General features: G+C 30.8%; 2 protein-coding genes and 1 pseudogene across 3 annotated transcripts in view; all 3 read right to left on the bottom strand.

Moving 5' to 3' along the window:
* Nucleotides 1-1,116: 1,116 nt before the first annotated feature.
* On the bottom strand, nt 1,117-2,783 carry LOC125877289 (UDP-glucose flavonoid 3-O-glucosyltransferase 6-like; annotated as a pseudogene).
* Nucleotides 2,784-6,725: 3,942 nt separating this feature from the next.
* Nucleotides 6,726-26,537, bottom strand: part of LOC125876254 (zinc transporter 5-like) — a 624,828-nt gene continuing 605,016 nt past the window's right edge. The window contains exons 2-4 of one of the 2 annotated variants that reach the window (XM_049557384.1): nt 9,132-9,596; nt 8,905-9,054; nt 6,726-7,045 (exon numbers count right to left, since the gene is read on the bottom strand). In XM_049557384.1, the coding sequence (XP_049413341.1) occupies nt 6,740-7,045; nt 8,905-9,054; nt 9,132-9,596 (921 nt within the window). In that variant the 3' untranslated portion in view covers nt 6,726-6,739. Of the gene's footprint in view, nt 7,046-8,904; nt 9,055-9,131; nt 9,708-26,537 lie in introns of those variants that run through there. The other variant, XM_049557385.1, reaches the window with a different exon arrangement.
* Nucleotides 12,685-15,500, bottom strand: LOC125876253 (zinc transporter 5-like). The gene is made up of 3 exons (XM_049557383.1): nt 14,805-15,500; nt 13,635-13,784; nt 12,685-13,127 (listed from the first exon to the last, which is right to left on the bottom strand). Exons 1-3 carry the CDS (start codon nt 15,378-15,380, stop codon nt 12,822-12,824), a joined length of 1,032 nt encoding a protein of 343 aa, XP_049413340.1. The 5' UTR covers nt 15,381-15,500; the 3' UTR covers nt 12,685-12,821.

The raw sequence follows: 26,537 nt of genomic DNA, 5'->3' as shown, positions 1-26,537 counted from the left end.
TTTTTAGATATGATACGTAAATTCGAATTTATACTAAATGTATCAATTACATAGCAATTACCACACGGTAATGTATCGATCTCAAATCTAATATCTTATGGGCAACAATTACTTATTTAATGTATCTATTATAAATACAGTACTTATCAATTTAAACGAGATATATAAATAGTAATATATCATGCACTAATTTTTTAGATATGATATGTAAATTCGAATTTATACTAAATGTATCAATTACATAGCAACTACCACACAGTAATGTATCGATCTCAAATCTAACATCTTATGGGAAACAATTATTTATTTAATGTATCTAGTATAAATACAATACTTACCAATTTAAACAAGATACATAAATAGTAAAATGCTAAGTAGCAAAGATATTCATGATGTATCTTCTCAAATTTTTCGACAATTTTGAATCAAAATTGAAAGAATTTTCAATAAATTAGAAGAAGAATTTTGAATATCAAAATTTTCAACAATTTTGAATCAAGATTGAAAGGATTTTCGCTGAACTGGGAGAAGAAAGAATCTTGAATCTCAAAATTTTTGATAATCTTGAATCAAAATTGAAAGGATCTTCGATGAACTTGAAGATTCAAAAGGATATCGTTTGTCCAACAACAATTTAATCACTTTTGTATCCTTCATAACTCACCTCGCTTACCTAAAATTTTGACAAAAGTTTTTGAATCAAATCTAAAACGTTTCTTCGTTGAACGGGGGAGCAATTTGAAATTTTAAATTTCTTCGTTCTATAAGGATTTGCCTTTTTATGATTGAGAGTAAGAAGAAACATAAGCATAATTTATGGGATTTAATTAATTTTCAGATTCTATTCCCTTTTCAGCGCAATAGAAATTTTTTTCTTGTATTAGAATTAATGTATCCGGATGGTGACCTATGAATCCGAAAGGTACAAATTTTAAGGGATTATTGTAATTTAAAAAAATTAGAGATATGATGTAATTTACTTTTTACCCTATGGATTTATGTAAGTTATACAAATATAAATACATTGTAAAAGTTTCACACGAGAATTACATTACTAAAATGAGAAAATTTATTGTTATTCAATAGTCATTGCCTCAATTTGAGAGAGACTCTCAATTAGTGATGCTTACTTAGTTTGTCCATCACCTGTTCGATAAAATGTCCAACAGAGTTGTAGGAGGATCCACCTTCTTTTAGCGCCAATCTGCTCTTCTCCTTCATATCCTTTACTTTCAACCTTATTTCATTTTCAGGCTCCATTAGCTGCTTTATTGCTTTCTCTATCTCCTCTGCTTTTTCTATAACGTTCGATTCGGTCCCTCTCAGATCCTTCGTATAATCCATATTAATCTCCACTGCTATCCCTAAATCCTTTACCAATTGAAATGCATTCGCTTGTTGCTCTGCATATATTGGCCAAGTTGCCACTGGTACTCCGAACCAAATGCTCTCTAAAGTTGAATTCCACCCACAGTGTGACACAAAGCCTCCTACAGCATCATGACTCAAGATAGCCACCTTGGGTGCCCATCCTATCACTTTTCCAGTCAATTCCGTTCTTTGCAAGAACCCCTCAAGCAAAACATTTTCTGGATTTTCATAAGCAGCTCGAAAAAATGTATCTTTAGCTAAAGGGTTCTTTAGGGACCACAAGAACCGACATCCGCTCTTCTCCAAAGCATATGCAATTTCCTTTATTTGAAACTTCCCAAGCTTCCGAAGCAGAGGTACACTACTGATGAATCAGGTTGATCATCTAACCAGTTTATTATAATTTGATGTTGAGACAAATCTTGATTGTTACTGTGATCATTGTCAAGGTTTAACAAGGATCCGACTGGGTATACAAGTGGGATTTTCTCATCAAGGGAGAGGGCTTTGACAACATGAGATTCAAATTCCAAGAAACTGTTTACGAAAATAGCTTTAGCTTCTCGAAGCCTTCTAGAAAGATAACAAGGTACATTGTGGAACCACCATCCTTGTCAAAAGCTATAGATGGCAAACATTTAGCTGAAAATGGATTGACATATGTTGTGATAGAAAGCTCTGCTTCAGAGTCATCCATGTAATCTGTCACATCTTGGTTAAAATCATCCCTGAGACTATGCAAATGAAGCTGAAGACCAAGCATGGCAGCACCCGACGTGTAGAAAACATAAGACGGGAGTCCAAATTCGTTGGCCATGTCTATCATTTTTGTGCACATCATGTCAATAACAACACCTACAAGACGAGTCGATCCTGAGTTCAGGATTTCAATCACAGAATTTCTGACTTGAGGCTTATGACTGGATAAGAATGTTAAAGCTCTAACAATGGTGAACTTCACAAAGCTAAGCTTAAGAAGAAGAAGAAGTAAAGTTGTGTATTAGATTTACAGAATGAAAGTAAAAAAACGTAATACAATGTATGCTAAGCTTCACTCTATATAGTGTAGCAATTACAATCATTTAACTAACTAGACTAGTTAATTTTAACTTAACTATAGTTAGTTATAACTAACTTTTGTAACAAACTTATAACTGTCATAGCTTCACATTGTTTAACAAAGAATGTGATGATATATTTGTTTGTAAATAACTGTGAGATGGAGTCATCCTGAGGGAGTTGAATGAACTTCATTTGAGGAGTTGTAGTTTGGGTTTGTCGAGATTGATTCAATGTAGGAACTCATGAGCTTGTTGTCAAAAGGAAGCTTCATTATGAGTACTGTAATGAAGAGATGTTCATTTCTAGCTATTAGAAACTTTGCCATCTCCATTGTGGGTACTAGGTGGCTCATACCATCTTTTGGGGTGAAGCCTTTAGCCCCTCATTTTTTGGGGGTTCCATTTCCATCAATAAGTTATATACGCACTCTATTTAATTCAATTGGTTTGTTCTGACGCAAGTACACGAAAAAAACATTCAAGAACATAATTTAAATAACATTTTTTATTATTATCATTTGTGAAATCATAAATATACATTTGCAAGTAGTGCAATTTATCTTCTAGAAAAAATATAAAACTTCATTAAAAGAAAGGACAAATTAGGAAAAAATTTCAAATAACTATGAACTTTGAACAATGCAATTATTTTGAACAATGAAAAGAGTTCCAAAAAGGGAAAATTCAGTTAAGAATAGAGGGAGTACGGAGTTAAAGAAAATAAAGAATCTTGTGGTTTTCAAATAAAGATATGTAGATCTTGTGGCTTTAATTAAGTTGAAATTAAAAAAAAAATTATTTTTGATCTACCCTTTGGAGCATTCTTTGTTTTCTTTTGAAGATGGTAAATACTTAATTTGTAGGATCATTCAATTAGTGGTTCACTAGCCAAATAATGTAGTCATTTATAAAATTACACTGAAATAGCCACAATCTATAATTGTATATTTGGTACATGAGTTTTATTCGCTATCGGAAGAAGAAATCTTCACAAGAATCATCAATGAAACTTTTCAGAAATTGGAGAAGGAAGAAAGGTCGTTTCTTTTCTATTTTGAAATCCTAATATAATTCTAAAGGGACCCAACTTTTCAAATATTTTCTCTCTTCACTTTTAATTGTCATGTTGTACTTTTCAAAAATTAATTTGATTAATTTTCAAAATTAAATTAGATTACATTAATTCGATATTTTAAACAAAAAATTAGATATACAAAAAGTACTATAAATTCCAATTTTTGACATATCAATATGATGAAAAACTACATCGTAAAATGTAGGGGTGTACAAAACCGAATCAAGCCGCAAACCGAGTCAAATCGGAAAAAAAAACCCGACTAGTGGTTTGGTATTGAAAAAAAAACCCGACTATATTTGGGTTGGGTTGGTTTTAACTAAAAAAACCCAACCTGAGACCAAACCAACCCAACATTATATATATAATTTTAAATTTTTATTTTATACATTAAAATATTTACTTTGATATAATTTTTAAATATTTCTTATACTTTTTTATAGTTTTTATCTTTTAATATATTATTTCAAGTTTGAAACTTAGAATTCCAAATGGTTCAATAAAGAATATAGTACACGAATGTTGGTAATTATAATAAAACTTAAATCAAAATCAAATTAATATTAATGCAAAAAGAAAATCAATTCAACACTAAGAATGACAATAATATTGAATATTTGTTCTTTAGTTTTACATTGGTTTAGACAATTAAAATACATAATCTAATTTTAATTTCCTTTAATATTTAGTCATGTAACTAATACTTATTAAACTTATTTTAGTATGATTTAGTACTTTTAAATTATAATTATTTTCATTATGACTTGTTAATTTGTAATATTTGTTTTACGCGATTTCCTTTTTTTTTGTTGGATTAGTGTCATTAATCATATTATATTTTGTATTATTTTCTTAAAAAATACCTTAGATAATTGTATTTTGGTAGGACTAAAGAAATATTTGAAGTACAAGTAAATTATATGTTTGTATGAATACTTTATCGAAAAAACTCGAAAATCCAAAAAACCCAAAAAAAATCCGAAAAAACCCAAGGTTGAAAAACCCGAGTTTTATTGGTTTGGCTTGGTTTATAAATTCAAAAATCTGACACAAATGATTTGGTTTGATATTTGAAAAATCTGAACCAACCCGATCATGTACATCCCTAGTAAAATGTTAGTCAAAGTTATTATCGTTTGACTATAAAAAATGAAACTATAACAATTAAAATGTACAGAGGTAGTAGTTGTGTCTCTTTCCTTTTATTAATAAACTAGTCTCTGGAAATGTGTGTTGCACGCTTATCCCAAACAATAATGTTATTCATTACATCTTCCACATAGTAAGCAAATTTTAAAAGTTCAAAAATTGATATCGTGAATATAAAAAAACTTATTGTAAAATAAGAGATTCTTATCAAACAAATATAATGATTAATCATCGAACTTATCACATTATAGTTATATCTTATCCGCGATTATGATACCATCAAATTTAAGAGAGGATAAGATGCAGATTTAGAAGGACATGAAAGATTTGTTAGGTGGAGTGAAATCCAATAGACTCGGTGGGCAAGAATTATCGGTAAATGATGTGTTTTTCTTCAAAGTAAAAGTTGACTCTTCCATACATTATATTGGGAAAGGGATTAATTATCTTTGATCTACCCTTTGATGCATTTTTTTTATTTTCATATAACGCAAGTAAAATTTTTCTAATCTACTCCCTCCGTTTCATATTAAATTGACATTTTTTATTTTACACAATAATTAAGAAATTATTAACAAATTGATAATAAATTGATGAACTTTACTATTTTGCATTTTACTAATTGAGTGATTTTATTAATACAAAATAGAGTCCTAAACGTAAAAAAAAATTACAAGAGAGTGATTCTTAAACAATGGATTGTCATTAAGAAAGATATTTGTAGTCTGAGGACGGTGATTTAGTATATGATGGAATCTCTTTCTCCATTGGAAGTGTTATAACAAGAATTGTGATGGAATTATACATGATAGAAACCTGATTGTTTGAAGTTGACTCAAGTAAAATTTTGTACATGAATTCAAAGGTAAGAAACCTTTCAACTCAACTTGTGTTAGAAGATTTTATAAACTTAATTCATCTCCGAAACTCTTTTCACACTAAAGATTTGATCTTATCGCCTATGCATCCTTATGAATCATCTGGTATGGATCTATACACACGCTAACGCGTGAAACACTCCGCCTAGAGAGTACGATCACAAGTCCGAAACTCAAAGGAATTGACGGTGAATAATTCAAGTCTTGCATAAAATTTTTGTGGTGTTATAATTACTTGGTCCGAGTAACAAAATCAGATGGTTGTTCCATGTAGATTTCTTCCCGAAATATTTCTTAATGTTCAATTGATAAAGATGTAAATGGCAAACATAGTCATAGATAGCAAAAAACAGACTTATTTTAGCCACGAGAGAGAAAGTATCACTATAATTCAGTCCAAATACGTATGTGAGTATATCTTTCGACAAAAGTGATTCTGAAACAGAGAGAAAATACGGTTAAATATTAAAATTTATCAAAAAAATAGAGCAACGAAAAAATGTACGATGCTACACAAATCAAATATGAGAAAGTAGTCTCAGGATTAGAAAGATGCACAGTGCTACGTAAATCATATATGAAAAAATAGTCACCAGAAAGATGCATGATACTACGCAAATTATATATGAGACAGTAGTCACTAGAAAGATGCATGGTGCTACGCAAACCATATTTAAAAAAGGAGTCATTGGAAAGATACATGGTGCTACATAAACATAACTATTATATAGTTACACAAAACAGCCCCAGAAAATCGCCTAAAATTGACACATGATAGGCTGATTGACTGAATTTTCTTCTCCTGAATATGAATATACTAGTTTACTCGATTAGGTCATTTTAATCCAAGTATGCAAGTACAAATTTAACCATACGTTTTTATGTATAAACAGTTATTACGACTTTGATCTTGTTTTAATATACAAAATACAAATTAGAAATAAATTGTACATGTAATAAAAACATGAATGAGAATTCTTGTAGAAAATAAATTTATTTATGACAATCCAACAACCGGTCTCAATTCAAAAGACCAAAGCACACAAAAGAAAGCAGAATATTCAATGCAAACAAACAAACCAATAAGCAATGACAAAAAAATATCACTTCATAACGATTTACAATCACTTCTTGTATAGCAATCAATCAAGAGATTATGTTAAAAAAATACAAAGATTAAATTGATAACAATATGTGTTAATCAATTAAGCCCATTTGGCTAACATAGACATAAGTCCAGCGCCAAGAAGAAGTGAAACATTAGCCCCTAATTGAAGCTTTCCATTGCCTTGCATTCTTGGATGCATAAAATCGGCAGCTAAAAAGTCAACGAGTGCCATATAAATCAAGATGCCAGCTGAAGCTGAATTAAATATTCCTTCCACGATAAGAGCCGTTGGACTATTCTCATCGTAAACATTTGTTATTGCTAGTCCAATTCCTATTCCAACTGGAGTTGTGAGGGAGAAAAATAAAGCCATTATTGCAATTGCACGAGACTTCAATTTTGCCTGTAAAAAATCCAAACTAGAGTTTAATTTTTGTTTCTCCACGTGTGTCGAAAATATTTACATAATTAGATTACTTAAAATATAAATTATATGTAACTCAATTTTAATAAGCAAGATGATCACCAAGAACAAATTCTTAATTCTATTTGTTAGTTAATGTGTCGACGCCTAAAGTTTTGTCGTGGCTAATAATGTACAACATTGACCTGAGGCATCTAGCTTCTTCTTTCTTTCTTTTTTTGGTGTGTGTGTGTGAGAGACATTGATGGCTAAACCCTCTTGGCACTTCACACTTAAGAGTTCATTAAAAGCTACTTGGTGAGTAGTATTTCAGTTCAGATTGTGTTAAATTTTAAGGTTAAAGGGTTAAAAACACACATAAATTACCTCAATTTTTTTGAATATCATATATGAACTATTGGAAGTGTAAGTTTCATATTTGAGCTATCACCTAATGATCAGTGAAACACACCTAGACGCTAACCAAATCAAATGTTTTGTCTATAAACGCTTCCAGGTTGCGTTTAGCCATAAAATCTTAGTTCACCTGAAATCTTCTAGGATTTCTTTACAAATCCTAAACTCTTCCCTTCAACGCCGGAGATATCAGCGCTAGGTACGGTTGAGACGAGACCATAATTAAAAAGGTAGAGAGGAAGATGTTGGATGTCATGGTGGAGAACAAATTAATTTATGCGGTGATAATTTTTAATCTTTAACCTTAACTCTTAACCTAATTTAATTAATTTAGCTTTGCCACAGTGAAATTATTTTTCCTCGTGGAGTACCACGTGACATAATTTTCAAGTAAAAGATAGAGTGTAAGACACATCCTCAAAAATTAATCGAAGTGTGTTTTGCTAACCATTAGATGATAATTCAGGTAGGAAATCTCACACTCTCAATAGTTTAGACGCAAATTAAATCCTAAAATTTAAAAATCTTACAAAAAAGGGTAAAAGTGTGTATCTGATATTGTTTAGGGAAAAAGGTTGTGACTCTTTCATTGTGGTGACAATTTGTCCTTAAATTATATGAGATATATATATCACTTTTTTGAATATTTTAAAGATTCATGTTTGCAACAAATTTTAAAGTGACAGAAAATAAATTGCAATCACAATAAAATAAGAAGAAACATAACTTTATTGATAAAGATTGCGGTACAATTATGTTCCTCCCTTGATTCTACTCTCCTAAGATTTATCCATAATTCTAGGGCCGTTAGTGGCGTATATATATTTCTCGAACTAGGATGATTTAAATTTGACGTCTGTATGAATATTCCATCAATTTGTGGAATATATCAAGATTTCGATCTCTTTATGGAATTTTCAAGATGCCTTTTCAAGGGAATACAATACCCACATAAACTAGGGTTTAGGATTGAGTAGGCTCTAAGAATTCGAATTGAAACTGAACACACCTTCTAGAGTCCCAATTCGAATTGAACAAGTCTTGTAGAGTCCCACAAAATTTCAATATCTACAATTTCGTTAGCTATTTTTTTTCAAAATCAAAGTATATGTGATTCTTAAAATATAATATAAGGAAAAATGTGTGCTCTCTTCTTTGCATGTATGCAATGAGAAAATTGGGGAATTTTCAGATTAGACATAAAGATAATGCATACATTAACGATTGAGGATCAAAATGAGCCACACAAAATTAAATAAAGTATTTTGTTGAAACCTCCATCATGCGAGATGGAGAATATATTACTATGAAAACGAATTGTACTAATCTAGCAAAACCTAAGTATTATTTTTATTACCTCAAATAGTGAAGGCATTAACCCTAACCATCCACTAGTTATTATTTTATTAGTAAAGTAAAAAAAAGGAGTATAGTGTAATTACCTGAGCAATGCATCCACCAAGTCCCATGCCTTCAAAAAACTGATGAAAAGTCAAAGCAGCAACCAGTGGCTTTATAGTTTTAGGACTTTCAGAAGCACCCAAAGCTATTCCTATTATCACTGAGTGCACTATTATCCCCAATTCCAAAACCTGTTCTCCATGTACACCACAAATGTTATTCAATACATATTTATTAGTCCGTCAGTATATATAACTTAAATCATTACCTGAGAAATAACACGATAACGAAGAAGCTCCGAATTAGAATCAGCCATCATTGTTGTTGAACCATGTGCATGGGCATGAGAGTGAGTATGAATAACTCCTTCTTCATCTCCACCCTCAGTTGTCACCACTCCATTTTTCAAATTCTTCTTATTGTAATAAGACGTTGCATAAGTATCCACCATCAGAGTCGCCATTGCAGAAACCATAGCAACAAATCCACAAAAAGGGAAATTTCCCCATGGATTCTCTTTCAAACACGGAGATGTCAAACTTTCAAATGCATCAGGAAGTACATGTATAAACCCCGTTGATAGAATAACACCAGCCGCGAAAGCTTTAATTATAAAGAAGAAATTCCTCTCTGGGCTTAAGGCGGGAATCGCCTTGCCCAGAACAGGAATACACACCCCAATTGCACTCGCTACCAAAATGGAAGCGAGTGCTGCCATTTTGTACTTGAGTGCCTCACTTTTGTTTCTTTCTTCATCCTCCGAATCACAAGTACATTCGCCTAATACTATTGCGGGAAGAAGCAATAGAATGTACCAAAATACAATTTTTTCCATCTTCGCCATGACCAATGAAAATTTTGAATTGCTTTTTTAAATGTCAAACTCGCAATATCAATCACTCTAGTCACATGAAGTGTCTAAATAAAAGAGAGAGAAAACATTTTTTTTTTTAAAAAAAATGTCACAACTTTGACAAAAGAATGTCAAACATGGAAAAACATATATTAAAAGGTACATTCATACTTAATTATCGCATAAATATTCGGGAACACGTATTTAATGATAAGAAAAAATGAAGACATAATTAAGTCATTAAAAATAAACAAAGGAGAAAGAATTAAGGAAATTAGAGCTAGAAAGAGTCCAACAACATTACTAGTCGAAAAAATGTCGACATATGTTGCTCTTATTTATTAGCTGACCTTTAATTTATTTTTTCGTTGATTTCCATATGAAGTTATCCTTTATTATTTACTAATTAAATTGATTTGATTTATTCTTCAAGAGTTATATTAACAAAATAATTCTATACGTGCTAAGACGTTCTTGTCATTCTCCTTTAATATGTCACTAAAAATAAATAAAAAGAAAGTTTTCAATGTTAGCACCTCAGGTGCCTAGTGGTTAGTTTTACAAATAATTAATTGAGATTATAATTAAAGTTATGTACAATTTTATACTCCCTCTGTTCCTATTTACTTGTTAAATATTTTCTAATTTGATTTTCCTTTTTACTTGTCATATTTGATAAATCAATGAAGGACAAATAGCTTTAAAAAAATACATACATTAGATTCAGTTAACCACATATACAACTAATATTTCACATATATACACATACATTCAATCTTTACTTTGAAAATTTACATATACAGTTAAAATCATATATTATATTCGCACGATTTTGAGTTAGGAATAGATATTATACATGCGCGAATACATTGTATTGTGCTATATTTTGAAAGGAAAATGCAACTTCGTTTTGAATACAAACAATGGAGCTATAGATTGCAAAAATGGGCTCTAATAGTGCTGATTACAAAATTTTCTGTAATAGCCCACAATACCTTTGCGGCCCAAAGTGATTTGGGTTATTCGGCACAAATGCCCCACAAATAGGGAGGTTTCCGATTTTTCCCCTCAAAATAGATGGTTTTTAATTTGGGAAACTTATATAAATATACTATATTAAAAAAATATTTACCATTTACAGTAGTAACATTTTTTTTCATTTGATCGCTTTTAATACATTTATAATACAGTTTTAATACATATTACAAAAAATAATTTATTATTCATATATAATATAAGTTTTATTGATGGATAATACATTTATCACACATTTTAATACACTTATAATATAATGTGCCAATTTCTTACCAAACAAGCATAATATATTTAAGAAAAACAGTTATAATACATATATATTGCATACATAATTCACTTTTAATACATATTGCATATTTAACATAGTTTTGCTATCTAGTGCCATAAATGATAATAAATAAAAAATATCGCTAAAATCAGTAATTATTTATTAAATAACAATATATAGTCGAAAATGTCCTCAACAATGTAAAAAATTAAAATTCATAAGGCATAAGTTGAGTTAAAGTTATGGCTCAGGCATAAGTTCAATGACTTATAAGTTGTACCCCACATCATAGGTTCAGTGACAAGTTATACACCAAAAAATTTAATAATAATATCCGGGGCACAACTTATACACAAGACATAAGTGCAGTGGCACAAATTATACCTGAAGACAAAAGAAAATAACTCACAACACAAGTTATGCCCAAAGGCATAAGTTCAGTGACAAAAATAATGCCTCAAGATAAAAGTTATCTAAAAGTCTTGCGCGCAAATCAGATATTATAAAAGTTATGTCCCAAGGAAAACATTCTCTAAAAAATTTGTCATGCAAATTATAATTAAGGTTACTTTAACTCACAAATTTTCATTAAATGAGTACTAGGGACGAAAATTAAAGACTAAGAATTTAAATAATAAAAATTAAATATCACCCCAAAATAGAATCAATTTTATTAAGGGTATTCAAAAATAATGATGTGTAGTTGAATCAAATCGTATTTAATTGGAGAACTACTAGACAATTGTTTACTCCTATATAACCAACATGACATAAAGCTTTGGAATTTGACCACACACATTAAATGAATTACTCTCTCTCTCTCTCTCTCTTGAAAGGTAGGTGATGTGTTTGCAATAAGGAGTCCATGGATATGTTGATGAATTTTAATTTTTAGCTTAGTTTGTTTGGCTCATTTTAGTTGTGAACTTATTTTAGTCCATTATAGTTGCTTAAACAATTCTTACCTTAGGTGGGCAATGATTCTAGAGTTAAAGTTGTCCTAATGCAAGAGGATCTTAAGTTGACTTCTCAGGCAATGCTTTTTAACCATGTTTTGTTCTAATTTTCTTATCATAGTTGATTTTTTTTTCTTCCTATAAAAGAAAGTTGAAGCAGCATTATCATAATTTATTTTCACTTTTCTTGTAAAAGACTATATAACTATCTTCCATATTTGATTATTTCTTCCATGGAGATAAAATTTAAAATTCTATAAATTGAAGATCATTCTTCTCATACCAAAAATACAAAATAATCCATTTAAGAGTCTTGTTTAGGGGGGAAATTATCCTCCCAGTAGTTTTTATGCTTTTTAACATTATATTAATTTTTTATATGTAGGTCGTCGTTTGGTCAAATTATATTAATAATATATTTTTGGTATACTTTTACATAATTTTGCAATCTCATAACGTCATGATTCTTTCGAACCCAACATGTTTTGCTTCTTTTATTTAATTTATTTTACAGGCAGAATCTTCATTCCTCTTCTGAATTCGATGCTTCATCATCATAAAAAAAAAATGACACACTTTGTTTTATTTAAAATCATAGGATTTAAAATTTTTCTTTATTTTCTTAAATTTCGTGTCAAGTCAAAACCAACAAAATTGAAACGGAGGACAGTTTCAAGGTTGGTTTCAATCAACATGGTCCAAAATATACTAGGCACACTAGAAAGCAGAATCTTCCATATAAACAAAACAAGTCAAGTAAGTAAAGGGTGCACTATTATGTAGTTTAAATAAAGATTTACAATCGTGTATATATATATATTGTATACTACTCTATATTGGTAACAATTAAGCCCATTTGGCTAACATAGACATGAGTCCAGCACCAAGAAGAAGTGAAATATTAGCCCCTAATTGAAGCTTTCCATTGCCTTGCATTCTTGGATGCATAAAGTCGGCAGCTAAAAAATCAACTAGAGCCATATAAATCAAAATGCCAGCTGAAGCCGAATTAAATACTCCTTCCACAATAAGAGCCGTTGGACTGTTTTCATCGTAAACATTTGTTATTCCTAGTCCGATTCCTATTCCAATTGGAGTTGTGAGCGAGAAAAATAAAGCCATTATTGCAATTGTGCGGGTCTTCAATTTCGCCTGCAAAAAGATTCAAACTAGAGTTTAAGTATCTAAATGAATTTATTAGAAAATGAATTTTTTTAGATCTCTTATGTGTATAAATGAAGATCATAAAACAAATTTTCTTTTATAAGTGACCTATAAAATCAATTCTCGGTCGAAATATTTAATTAGTTAATGTACCGACACCTAAACTTTCGCAATGCATAATTAGTACTAACGTATCCATTATATTGTTCTTCATTGACTTGACATAGCATGCTTTTTCTGACTTTGAATGGTAATTTTTTTTTTGTAACTATGCATTTGGACAAAAACCCACAACACTTCACGTTCAAGACTTTGTCAAAATCTAGACAAAAAACAATTAGTGAGTACGTAGCCTTCTATTCACATAAATGCAATGGACCCAAAACAATCCTCATCACACCCCACATTTATATCTTTCGATTTTAGATGTGTATAAATAAACAATTAAATTTGTATAAAATTAAATAAATAGACACACACGTCCGTGACAATTACCTGAGCAATGCATCCACCTAGTCCCAAGCCTTCGAAAAATTGATGAAAAGTCAAAGCAGCAACAAGAGGCTTTATAGTTTTGGGACTTTCAGAAGCACCCAAAGCTATTCCAATAATCACAGAGTGCACTATTATCCCAAGTTCCAAAACCTACAAGCCCCACCATAAATGTTATTATTCACACACCAAAGAAATAAAGATAATGCTAAATGGCCAGAAAATTTGACCAAAATTTGGTTAGAAATTTAAAAAGTCTATAATATCTTTTTTATTTTAAAATAAACTGATATTTTTTTCCTTTTTAATTATAATGTATTAAAGTTAAAAGTATAAAAATGTTCAAAAAGGTAAAATAACATAATGTGAAATATGTTATTTTACCATTCTGGCCAAATTCTAACCAAATTTTCTGGCCAAAAGGATTTTTCCAAAAAATAATAATACTCTCCATTTATTTTTATTTATTATTTTTTACGTATCAAAAAAGATAATTATTTTCTTATTTTATTTATAATAAAAACAAAGATATAATTCTTTAGTACGTTTTTTTCGTTAGGTAAAACTTTAATATAAAATATCTCAGAACTTTAAATAAATAAAAAAATGTAATTCTTTAATAGTTTTTTTATTAGGTAAAACTTCATTTATTTAAATAAGCATAAAATTAAAAGAACATCATTCATTATTTTTTATTAAAAAGAAAAAAGATATACTTTCCTTTTACTTTCCTGAATATTGAATCTCTCACATATTAAGTGCAGAATCAATTCTCATATTACCCCTCTCCCTTTCCCTCCATTCCACGATCTTTATGGTGTTCTCAGAGTATTAGAAGTTTGAAGGTTTTAATTTTTTATTTATTTTTAATTATTGAGTTATCAATCAATTTTGTTAGACGTTCACTAGTTAATATACATATATATTTACTTAATTTTCTAGTATAAATACAAAATTTACAGAAAAGTTATTGGTTCGTCTGAATCCACGAACCTCGACCTAGCTCGTGTAATAAAATTAAACTCTTTTTAAACTTAGCAAAATATTTGCACTTTAAATAATCATAAAGAGTATTACACTATTAATTCATAATTTAATAGATACTAACTCCATATTCCATATAAGTTGTTCATTTTAGTTCAACTAGTTGTACCAAATTACTTATCAATTTACCTGAGAGATAACACGGTAACGAAGGAGCTCGGACTCTGAATCAGCCATCATTGATCCTGAACCATGAACATGGCCATGAGAGTGAGCATGAACAACTCCTTGTTCATCTCCAGCCTCAGTCGCCACCACTCCATTTTTCAAATTTTTCGTACTGTAATACGAAGTTGCATAAGTATCCACCATCAGAGTCACCAGTGCTGAAACCATTGCAATAAATCCACTAAAAGGGAAATCTCCCCACGGATGTTCTGCCAAACACGGCGATGTCAAGCTTTCAAATGCATCAGGAAGTACATGTATAAACCCCGTTGATAGAATCACACCAGCCGCAAAAGCTTTAATTATAAAGAAGAAATTCCTCTCTGGGCTTAAGGCGGGAATCGCCTTGCCCAGAACAGGAATACACACCCCAATTGCACTCGCTACCAAAATGGCAGCCAGTGCTGCCATTTTGTACTTGAGTGCTTCTTTTTTGTTTCTGTCTTCATCCTCAGGATCACAAGTACACTCGCTTAATACTATGGCGGGAAGAAGCAATAGAATGTACCAAAATATCATCTTTTCAAATTTTGTCATAACTAATACTATTAAATATTGGTGTAGAAAACTAAAAGAGGCTTTTTATGTGATCCCAATGATAGTTTTGGGTGTTTTATGGAGCACACATGAAGTGTTAAAAAAGAGAAAAATGATGAGAGAAAACCAAGAAAGATTTGCACAACTTGCTAAATATATATATATATAAGTCATACAACTTGAAAAAGAAATAAAATATTATTTCCGATATTGTCCAAAAGTATGAGTATTTGGAGTTCTTTTTTTCTTTGACTAAATTAATTAATTGGAATTGATAGACTGACTTAAGACTTTATCATTCACACCAACCTGCTTTCATAAGCACTTGTTGGCAAGTTCGCTATACATGTTGACTTGTAAATACACAAAAAAAGTTATACCCAAATTGATATCTAAAATTAAGTATTTTTTTCCCTCCTGGAGAAAGTCCATCAAAGAATCCCATAGTCATCCAATTAGGGATAAAAAAAAAAAAAAAAGTATTAGAGAATACGAGAGTCATTTATAAAAATAAAAAATACTAAAGAATATCAATCGTTCACAGAAATTAGGATAGAAAGGGTACTAAAGACTATTTTCATACTTAGTTATTGTGGATTTGTAGCAACCAAACATTAAAAGGGGAAGAAATGAAGACATAATGTGTTCACTATGCTTCGTAGATATGGACGGATAGAGAAAGAATGGAAGAGAAATAGAGCAAAAGAGTCAAAAAAATGTCGACATATAACGAAGAGGAGACCACAAGTCAGTCCAGATGTTGCTAGATGTTGTGGCAAGTTTTTATTAGCTTTAACCTTTATTACTTTTCACTGATTATTTTGAGATATTTAACATTTTTTGTCTAGTTTAGAAAACCAATGAATACTAGTATTTGTCTCTAATTACTTGTCTACTTTTGAATTGACACATCTATTAAGAAATTAATAATTGACATAGTGAGTTTACCGTTTTACCCCTATTAATTATGAAGTGTATGAATTAAAAACTTAATATTTTCAAGAAGTTTTACATTTTTCAAAATAATTAATTGAGGATATAATAGGTAAAATTTTTTTATCTTTTATTGATTTGTCAAAATGGACAAGTAATTAGGGACGACTAAAAAAGAAAATATGGACACATAATTAGGGACAGAGAGAGTATTTTTTGTCTATTTTACTTTAGCTATTAAATATAATTTATTTTTTAATATTTTAATGATTTATATTTACTAAGGGGATTTTGGTAAAATCATCCTACTACTTTTTAATTTGTATATAAATTATAAGAGTGAACAACTAAGTATTATTAGAAAGAGGAGAGCAAGTAGTATATTCATCTTTATTAGTACTCCATTATATTTTTTTCACCAATTGGCACCTCTTAATTACCTGGCAGATAACTCATTTTTCTACTGCTTATAAGTTGGATTTGTGTAAAACCTATTTTTCTTTTATTTCTTAATTACAATTTGATTGGTTGGATTGATTTTTTCTGATTAAATTAACTAATTCTATGTGGACTAAGGTACTCTCCTTCATTCTTCTTGAAATTGAGATTTTGAGATGCAGGTTATCACGTTTGAACAGTGTAACTAAGTACTTTATTTCGATTGATGTGATGCTTTTTTAATTAAACTAACTAAAAAAATAGAATGTTATACTTTATACTGAAGTAAGTTAATTTTATTAATGAAATCATTTATAATTACATAAATATTTTAGATTTGTTTTAAATCACAAATTTTAAAAATCTTACTTACTTTTAAGATTTATATTAAATTAAACGATCTCATATAAATTGTGACAAAGAAACTACTTAAATATAAGGTGATGTCACTCGATCTTGGTGGTAGAGCAATCACATAGTTGCAGAGTTCAGTTCACATAGATTTATATAAGCTAATCCCATTGATTAATTAAATTAAAAGAAAAAAAGAAGAAGAAGAAATTGTGGTTTGACTTTACTTTCTTCCTTTTTTCTTTAAAGCTTCCACTTATTTTTTTCTTTTTCTATGCCTAGAATTGCTTTTGAGGTTAGGATTGTTTGGCTGAGTGGTATAAGAATAATGTTAAAGAGAATGTGTTAGTAATGTTTGCATTAATAATGCTTGTATGAATTGTATATAGATTATTGTATAAAAATAATGCTAAATAGAATGTATTAATAATGTTTGTATTAGTAATGTTTGTATTAATTGTACATAGATTATTTTTTATGGACGGTTAGATTTGGTGTATTAGAAATATCATGCATTGCATAAAAATATTTGTTTATAAAGATACCCTTCACATTTGTGGTGGAAAAGATGTAAAAAGGATTTTGAGAGGCAATGAGGTCTACAATCGTGCATTAAAACTCATTCTATTAGTAATACCTAGAAATTCATGGCATTAATAATACACATTTTAATACACAATAAGGTGAATAACTAATGCAATCATTAGTTATACATAACATGAAAAAGTGTATCAATAAAGTATTACTAATTCACAAAATTAATACAGATATTATTTTTACTAATACTCTCTCGACTCTACGAACGACCTAGAGAATTCGTTTTCATTTGTTTGTTGAGAAAATAACATTAAATCATAACCATATTTTGTGTGGTGAATTTCCAAAGCCACGGTCTTCCTATTCCATTTCGTTTCAAACCAAAAAATATTGATTCATGAAAAACATTGACCAAAATCCAAATACCTTGACAAATTGTGCCTTAAGTAATAAGTATCATAAGAACGTATGACTGGATATCATTATTAGTCCAACTTGGTTAACTCTTTTTCAATGAATTCACATAAGGAAATAGCTAAGAGAAAAAGAAAAAATAATAATGAATTTTAAAGAAAAACAAACAAATTTCAATAAGGGACCCAACATGTTCTGTGCAGGTTCGAAAACATGTATACTTGATTCTTTCATATATGACTTTTTTTTATTCAATCGCTAATTTAATTTTAAAATATCTCTTTTATAAATCTATTTGATTACATTTACAATTATTTCAATTTTTTATTCTTATTTCATCTTTAATGTGAAAATAAAAAATAAAAAGAAAGAAATGTGAATGAAAAAAAGAAAAAAAGTAAGAATGCATTTAAAAATATCTTTTCTACAGTTATATAGTAATTTATTTTTCATATATGAAAAAAATAATCAAGAGTCTATAATAAATTTTACTAGAAAATAAGTGAAAAATATATTTGATCATCAAGATAATAAATAAATTTTCTTACTTGTATGAAGGATCAAATTATGCCTCTGAACTTTGTTAGAACGATCTAATAAACGCCTACATGATTTATTTATTTTTTAAAAATTAATTTAATTTATTCGTTTCGATTAGATATAAAGGGTATATCTTAGTCATTTGTATAATGATATGGGTATATGTGAGACACTTTTATAATGAGTGGTATATCAGCTCTAAATCGCAAAGTTGAAGGGTATATTAAATAATTTTGATATTTAGTAGTAATTGAGTAATCTCATTGCATCGAGAGTTGCTAAAAATTTTAGCAACATTTATATAGAGTGTTGGTTATAAATATTCATATTTTCTTTTATAAATACCCATGTTGTTTTGATACGAAAGAACAAAATTTTAATATAAAATATGTTGGTGTATATAATAACACAAATTATAATAAATTAATGTTGAAAAACAAAATGACAAAAATAAATAAATAAGTACTTAGGTTGAGGTGCAATATTTTGCTCTTTCCAAGGAGATTTAAGCTACTGTAAGTCTGCGACATAATCTATACCGATCCAATTATGTAATCCTTGATTTGTTTCTTTTAGGATATAACAAGCCAACAACATCGTGTAACTCTAACAATTCGGATTAGTTAAAGAATATAAAGCTTCGCTATTAGAATACTTTTCTTCAGTAATAAAATCACTTTCTTTTGTATAGTAAACTAGTTGAAGAGTTAGAATATTTTTCTTTGTTTCAACTCATTCACTACACTAACTCAAAATACAAGCACAACATAAAACTTATCATCCACTTCTCATCTTCTTTCTCCATTTTTCTATTATATCAACAAAAGGAAGAGGAAAACATTATTTATATATGTATAAAATTTCTTCCATTATAAAATATAAAACATATAGATAGTTATTTAAGAATTAATGAAGGCAATTAGTAGAAGATAATGAGGAGGACATGTTATTACAGTTATAAAGAATTATGTCATCATTTTCTTTACTAAAATATTATTATTACTCTTGTTGAAATCAATTGTCAACTCCAAAGTAGTGGCCAGAAGACTTGAGTTTCATAGACTTCCAAATGATTCTTCTGTCAGAACAGTGAATGTACTTTGTGGACCAAAACGCGTTCCTTAGTTGTCTCAATCCAATTATCTGATTTTTACGAAAAAAATCCACTTCCACCAATAAAATAAATTGATAGCCAATGCGGAATTTAATAACTCAAACGAAAGTAAGCCTTAGATAGATTTTTCACGCAAATTAAAGTGTGAAAAATAACAAACACACTTAAAATATAGTGACACGAATACCGACCTCTACTATTCAAAGGTATAATAAGAATATGATGCAGACAATATCTCAGATGATCACTTAACTATGAGTCTTTCACATAAATTTAATTTTGATTTTTAACTTAAAAGTCACTCAATTATAAATTCTTTAATAGAAAATTACCCAATTTTAATTTTTAATTCAAAAATTACTCAACTATGAATTCTCTTTTCACCCTGTATACTCCGCAAGCACCACAAATTACCTACACAGCTCATGATGTCTAGATTAGAATATGCAGAAAAAAACAAGGGAGCGTACGAAAACACGTATATTCAACATCATCGATTAACCTTAATATAAAGTGATAAGAATCGATTCTATACTGCTTTTAGCATAATTTTCGACTATAGTCCCGTCCGGATTAGCAGTAAATACCAACAACAGTTGATTTTAGCATAATTTTCGACTATAGTCCTTATAAAATAAGAATCAGATCACCCTTGCATCACCTGAGCACAAAACTCTATGTATCTCAACAAATTATAATAAGGCATTTTTGATATAGTGTATTAATGTTGTAATATATATTATTAATCATATGTTTTATATATAGTATTTATTATAGAATAATTATTTATTCGGTTATATAAAAGGTTTAATAGATCATATATTCGTTTAAGGTGTTTATTTATTTATATAGTAGATGATTTAGTGTATAGAGTTTTAGCTTATACACAGATGATTAATCATCGGTTCTTATAAGTATTTGTTTTGTTCACAATCTAAGATGGAAGTTGGACATGCCATCTGTAGGACTGTAGCATGAAAGAATAAAAAAGGAATTGCCAAAATTTTCTCTATGTATTTCTCTTGTTCTATACCCACGAATATATACAAGCAGAAAGAACATTCTAGCTATCCTATTGTGCACCTGAATGGGCCCAAATAAAAGGCATCTAAAATAAGCAACTCTAACAAACTATAAAAGAGATTATATATAGAATGTAATTGTTGTACACGTGTCTTTTCCTACAATTATCCTTCTTTGATCAGCTCACACATTTGGTATGCTACGATCCACTTGATCAAATAAACATGACACAATCTTGAACAGTGACAAAATGAAGAATGAAGAAATCAATCATCTGAATATTTCATATTCCCAATTAAGTGAGTTCATTAGATGAGCTTGAGATGTCACCAGATTCTCCATTTTTTCCGGCAACACCCCCTCTCAAGTGGGAGACCGGAGATCGAGCTCCCAACTTGTGCAAAATAGTCCGATGAAGAGGTCCGGCAATGATTTGATGAAGAAGGCACAAAGGATAGAGAAATCAGACCATCCAATAGTTTTTCGCGGATGAAGTGACAATCAAGCTTGATATGCTTTGTTCTATCATGAAAGACTGAATTTTTTGCTATGTGAATGGCAGCTTGATTGTCACAATGTAGAGAAATGGGCAGAGATGGCGTAATAGAGAGATCATTAAGAAGACGGACAAGCCAAGTAATTTATGTGACCAACCGACGCATGGAGCGATACTCGGCCTCGGCAGAATAAAGGGAGACGACCGACTGTATTTTAGACTTCTAGGAAATGGGGCTACCACAAATACTAACAAAGAAACCAGTGACTGAGCGACGAGAATCTGAGCAAAAAGCCCAATCAGAATAACAAAAGGCCAAGATTTGAAATAAAGGAGACGGGGAGATGAAAATCCCTAAACCAGGGTCCTGCAAATATAGCGTAAAGTACGAAGAGCAGCTTGATAATGACCTTCACAAGGAGAATGCATGTACTGACTGAGAGACTGGACAGTAAAGGATAGATCAGGACGAGTATTGGTTAAAAATTGAGCTTTCCGATGAGACGACGATAAATGGTCAGATCGGATAGAAGAGAGCCATAATCAGCAGTCAATTTGACGGTAGGATCCAAAGGAGTGGACACAGAACAAGATTCAAGACAATCATAATCAGATAAAAGCTCTAAAGCAAATTTGCGCTGAGTGACAACCAAACCTTCTGATTCATGAAGCAACTTCATCCCTAAAAAGAAATGGGCTTCTCCCAAATCCTTAATATGAAATTCTGAATTAAGAAAATGTTTCATAGCAGACAAATGGTTTCCAGTGATCAAGATATCATCGACATAAACTGCGATGATGATGACAAGAGATCCAGTGAACTTGTAAAAAAGAGAGTAGTCATTGAGAGAACAACTAAAACCTCGTGTGCCAAGAGCAGAGGATAGAAGAGCATACCATTGACGAGAGGCTTGTTTAAGGCCATACAAAGATTTACGAAGCAGACAAACATGAGATGGAGATGAAGCAGAAAGGCCAGGAGGCAAACTCATGTAAACTTCTTTATCCAAGTCCCCATGAAGAAATGTATTTTTAACATCCAACTGATACAATTTCCAACCTTTCTTGATAGCAATGGCCAATAAAAAATGGATAATAGTCATTTTCACAATCGAAGAAAAAGTTTACGTATAATCAATGCCCTCACATTGAATATCACCTCTTATAACCAAACGGGCATTTAATCTTTCAAGTGTACCATCTGACTTGATATTTACTTTGTATACCCATTTGCAGGGCAATGCAATTTTTCCATGGGGTAGAGGTACGATGTCCCAAGTTTTGTTGGAATCAAGTGCTTTAAACTCAACATCCATAACAGACTGCCAACCAGGATGCATTGCGGCTTGAAGATAAGAAGTATGTTCTTGAATTTGACAAACAGAAGTAACCAATTGTTGATTGAAGGTAGTTAAGGCAGAGAAAGAAGAAGAATAAAAAGGGAAAATAGGGGGATTAGGAGACATAACTGAAATGCATTATGAAAAAAATAATCTAAAAGATACTTAGGCTAGTTGTGATCCCTTTGAGATCTGCGCAAGTCAGGAGCTGGTGCTGAGGATGACACTTCACCTGCAGGAGTAATAAGAGTAGATGGAGAGGGTGAGGATGGCACAATGGTATCTGGACAAGAACTTTGGGAAAATGAGGCAGGGGAACTGGGATAAAAATCTGGTGAATCAAGAGAGATAGAAGAGAGATGGGGAGATGAAAAAGGCATCAAAGGAGAGACTGAAGGAGATACGGGAGCAGGATGTGTAGAAGAGGAAGGAGAAGCAACACTAGGCTCAACAGAATTGAGATGAGGTACTGGGAATAAATAAGGCACAAGTAATGGAGAAGCAAAAGGAAAAATGTGTTCAATAAATTTGACATCCCTCGAAATGTGAATCTGAAAGTGATAAATTTAAGACCTTATAGCCCTTATGTCCAAAAGGATATCCCAAAAAAAATCTAGGAAAAGCTCTAGCATCCAGTTTATCCCTTCATCTAGCCAAGGTAGAAATGAAACATAAACAACCAAAAGACTTGAGATGGGTGTAATCAGGTGTTGTGCCAAATAAAAAAAGGATATTAGTGGTGTAAAATTTTCGAGGGAAACTTATTTATAAGATAAGTAACAGTAAGTAAACAATCTCCCCAAAATTTCTTAGGTAGTTTGGACTGGAAGAGTAACGTCCTTCTAATCTCAAGAAGATGTTTTTGCTTTCGCTCTACTACCCCATTTTGTTATAGAGTAGCAACACAAGTATTTTGATGTAGAATCCCATGAGATATAAAAAACTCCTTAGGATTATTTCCTGAACCCAATTCATAGGTATTATCTGATCTAATCACTTTGATTTATGTGGAGAATTGTCTCTCTATGAATGAAATGAAGGATTTCAAAGTTGGAAAAGCATTTGATTTGGTGGAGAGTAAATATGTCCAAGTACATCTAGAAAAGTCGTCAACAATTGTAAGAAAATATTTATCTCCTTTGTAGGTGGAACTTTGTAAGGCCCCCAAGTGTCGATATGCAAAAGTTCAAAATATCTTTCGGATTTAATCTTACTAATTAGAAAAGCTGGTTTAACTTGTCTGGCCATTGGACATATTACACAAGGAGGATCCCCTTTAGCGGTGAGTTTAGGCAAAATGGAGATATGTTTCATTGAATCAAAAGGCAAATGCCCCAATCTATAATGCCAAATTTGTGCCAAAGAACTCAAATTAGAAACAGAAGGAATGTCATTCATGACTTCATTGCAACTTGGATTCAAATACAAAGACTTAGACTCATAATTCAAAACAGACTCAAAACTACAACCTTAGAAAAACTAGAAACAAAATTAAGAATTGGCTCAAGTGCCTTGAAATTAGAATTTGTTGGCTGCAAAATGTCATCCTTCAACATGTATAGTCCTGACTGTGCTTCACCAAAAAGTTGAACCCCCTTCAACAAAGGGTCCAGCAAGGTTGGCACTAGCACTGGTTGCCGAGTTTAAAAAAGTTGGACTTCCTTCCTTTGCAGATTGGAACATATGAATCAGCTGCTCAGATTGCTCCTTGGTAAAACCTTGAATATTTGAAAATTAATTTCCTCTATTGCCTATCTTTTTGATCTCTTCAATGTGTACTACATTAGCCTGTTGAGGCAATTATGGTCCTTTTCTTGGTTTGTTATTGTTGAACTTGAAATGCTTGGGATAACCCACTAGTTTGTAGCATTGTTTCTTGATGTGTCCTTGTTTTCTTTGCAGTATTGACAATAAACATTGTCCCTCTTATTTCCATTATACTGGTTTCCTCCCTTGTTTACAGGATAGTTTCTCGGTGGATCCCTTCTCCTTATAGTAAAAGTGGAAAAGTCAATAGAAATTTGAGTTCCAGTATGTACCTTTCTTTGGCTTTCCTCATGAATTACGATAGAGTATGGTTGAGAAGTTGTAGGCATAGGTTTCATCATCAGAATGTTTCCTCTTATCCCCGTATAAGCCTCATTCAAACCCATCAGAAATTGGATGAGTTTTTTTATCATCAAGCATCTTCTGATTGTGACTCTTAGCATTACATGTACAATCACAATTGCAAATTATGAAACTGTTCAATTCCTTCAGTTGATCCCAGACCTTCTTCAATTTCATAAAATAAGCAGCAACGTTATTCGTCCCTTGGTGAATGTTGTTGAGCTCCTTTTGGATCTGAAACATCTTAGCACCATCAGCTTGTCCATATCTCTCTTCCAATTCATTCCACAATTTTTCTACAGTTTGAGAGTACAAGACACTCTCTGCAATCTCCTTGCTCAGGGAGTTAAGCAACCAGGAAATGACCATGTCATTACATCTCGTCCATTAAACGAGCAGAGTTGGATCTTTTTTCTGGTATTGTGTAGGTTCCCTAGATGAAACTCATCTTGTTCTTGGCCGACAAGGCTATAAGAACACCTATTTTCCAATTTTCATAATTTGAACCATTAAAGTTAAAGCTGGTCAAGTTCAATCCAGGTGAATCAGAGTGATTCAGAAAGTATGGATGATAGTTATCAATCTGAGTTGCAATATTCTCAGAAGTGGATTTAGCAGCTTTATTACCCATTGTTTACTGGAAAAAAATTTCAGAGAAAGAAGAAGAAGAATTGCAAAGATCGTTTCCTTAGATCTGTTGCTCTGATACCATGAAAGAATAAAAAAGGAATTGCCAAAAATCTCTGTGTGTTTCTCTTGTTATGTACCCACGTATATTTACAAGCAGAAAGAACATCCTAGCTATCTTATTGTGCACTTGAATGGACCCAAATAAAACGCATCTAAAATAACCAACTCTAACAAACTACAAAAGAGAATATATACAGAATGTAATTATTGTACACGTGTCTTTTTCTGCAATTATCCTTCTTTGATCAGCTCACACATTTGGCATGCTAAGATCCACTTGATCAAATAAATGTGGCACAATCTTGAACAGTGACAAGATGAAGAATGAAGAAATCATTTATTTGAATATTTTATATTCCCAATTAAGTGAGTTCATCAAATGAGCTTGAGATGTCACCGGATTCTCCATTTTTTCAGGCAACATGACATAAGATTATATATAATTTATCATGATTATGAGAACGGTATAGTTCCAACTTCTTGTGCTAGTGTATTTTGTATGATATTGAACGGGACAAAGTAGATATAGTTGTTTTTAGACCAATAAAAGCATATTATTTAAACTATTAAATGTACTTATATTATTAATCCTGATATAACTATTATGATCTGTATATATTAATTTTCATTTTGATTTATTAAAATGTGAGATTCTGAGATGAGTCAATATGCCTGTTAGATTGGATGATAATAATATGTATTGGTGAAATAATAAGTTAGTTGATAAAATTCATGTCTCGATATAGAGATTGATGATATGCCTTTTTGAGAAGCTTATAAGTTTTCATCATTCAAACCTTGCAAGTGGATTTATGAATCCGACACATGAAATAAGTTAAGCAATGCTCTAATGAAAATTAATCATTGAATTAAATTCGTTAATAATTTAATTTATTAATTATTTTATGTAATCTTAACATGGGGAATTACATAAGGGTTTAATGGGGAATTTTGAAATATAAATAGAGAAGTGCAAATACAAATTTCTAGTGAGTAATTTGTAATTTATTATGGTAAGAATAATTCAAATTAATTATTTAGAATTATTTTCATAATAAGAAGGCTCAGTAATTAATTTTGTATGCCCTATAGTGCCCATATTCACTAGAAGTCAGAATTCTATTTTTCAGAAAAAAGAGGAGAAACTAATGTGAGTTTTGGTTCAAGAAAAT

This window comes from Solanum stenotomum, chromosome 9, assembly GCF_019186545.1.
Source record: "Solanum stenotomum isolate F172 chromosome 9, ASM1918654v1, whole genome shotgun sequence".
Lineage (NCBI taxonomy): Eukaryota > Viridiplantae > Streptophyta > Magnoliopsida > Solanales > Solanaceae > Solanum > Solanum stenotomum.
The sequence above is the reverse complement of the archived record's forward strand: the minus strand, read 5'-3'. Positions and strand labels throughout refer to the sequence as shown.

Excerpts from the sequence above, each read along its gene's own strand:
- LOC125876253 (XM_049557383.1), bottom strand. The coding sequence starts at position 15,380 with ATGACAAAATTTGAAAAGATGATATTTTGGTACATTCTATTGCTTCTT. Across the intron at positions 13,785-14,804 it reads GTTACCGTGTTATCTCTCAG|GTTTTGGAACTTGGGATAAT; the intron begins GTAAATTGATAA and ends TGGGGCTTGTAG. Across the intron at positions 13,128-13,634 it reads TAGGTGGATGCATTGCTCAG|GCGAAATTGAAGACCCGCAC; the intron begins GTAATTGTCACG and ends ATCTTTTTGCAG.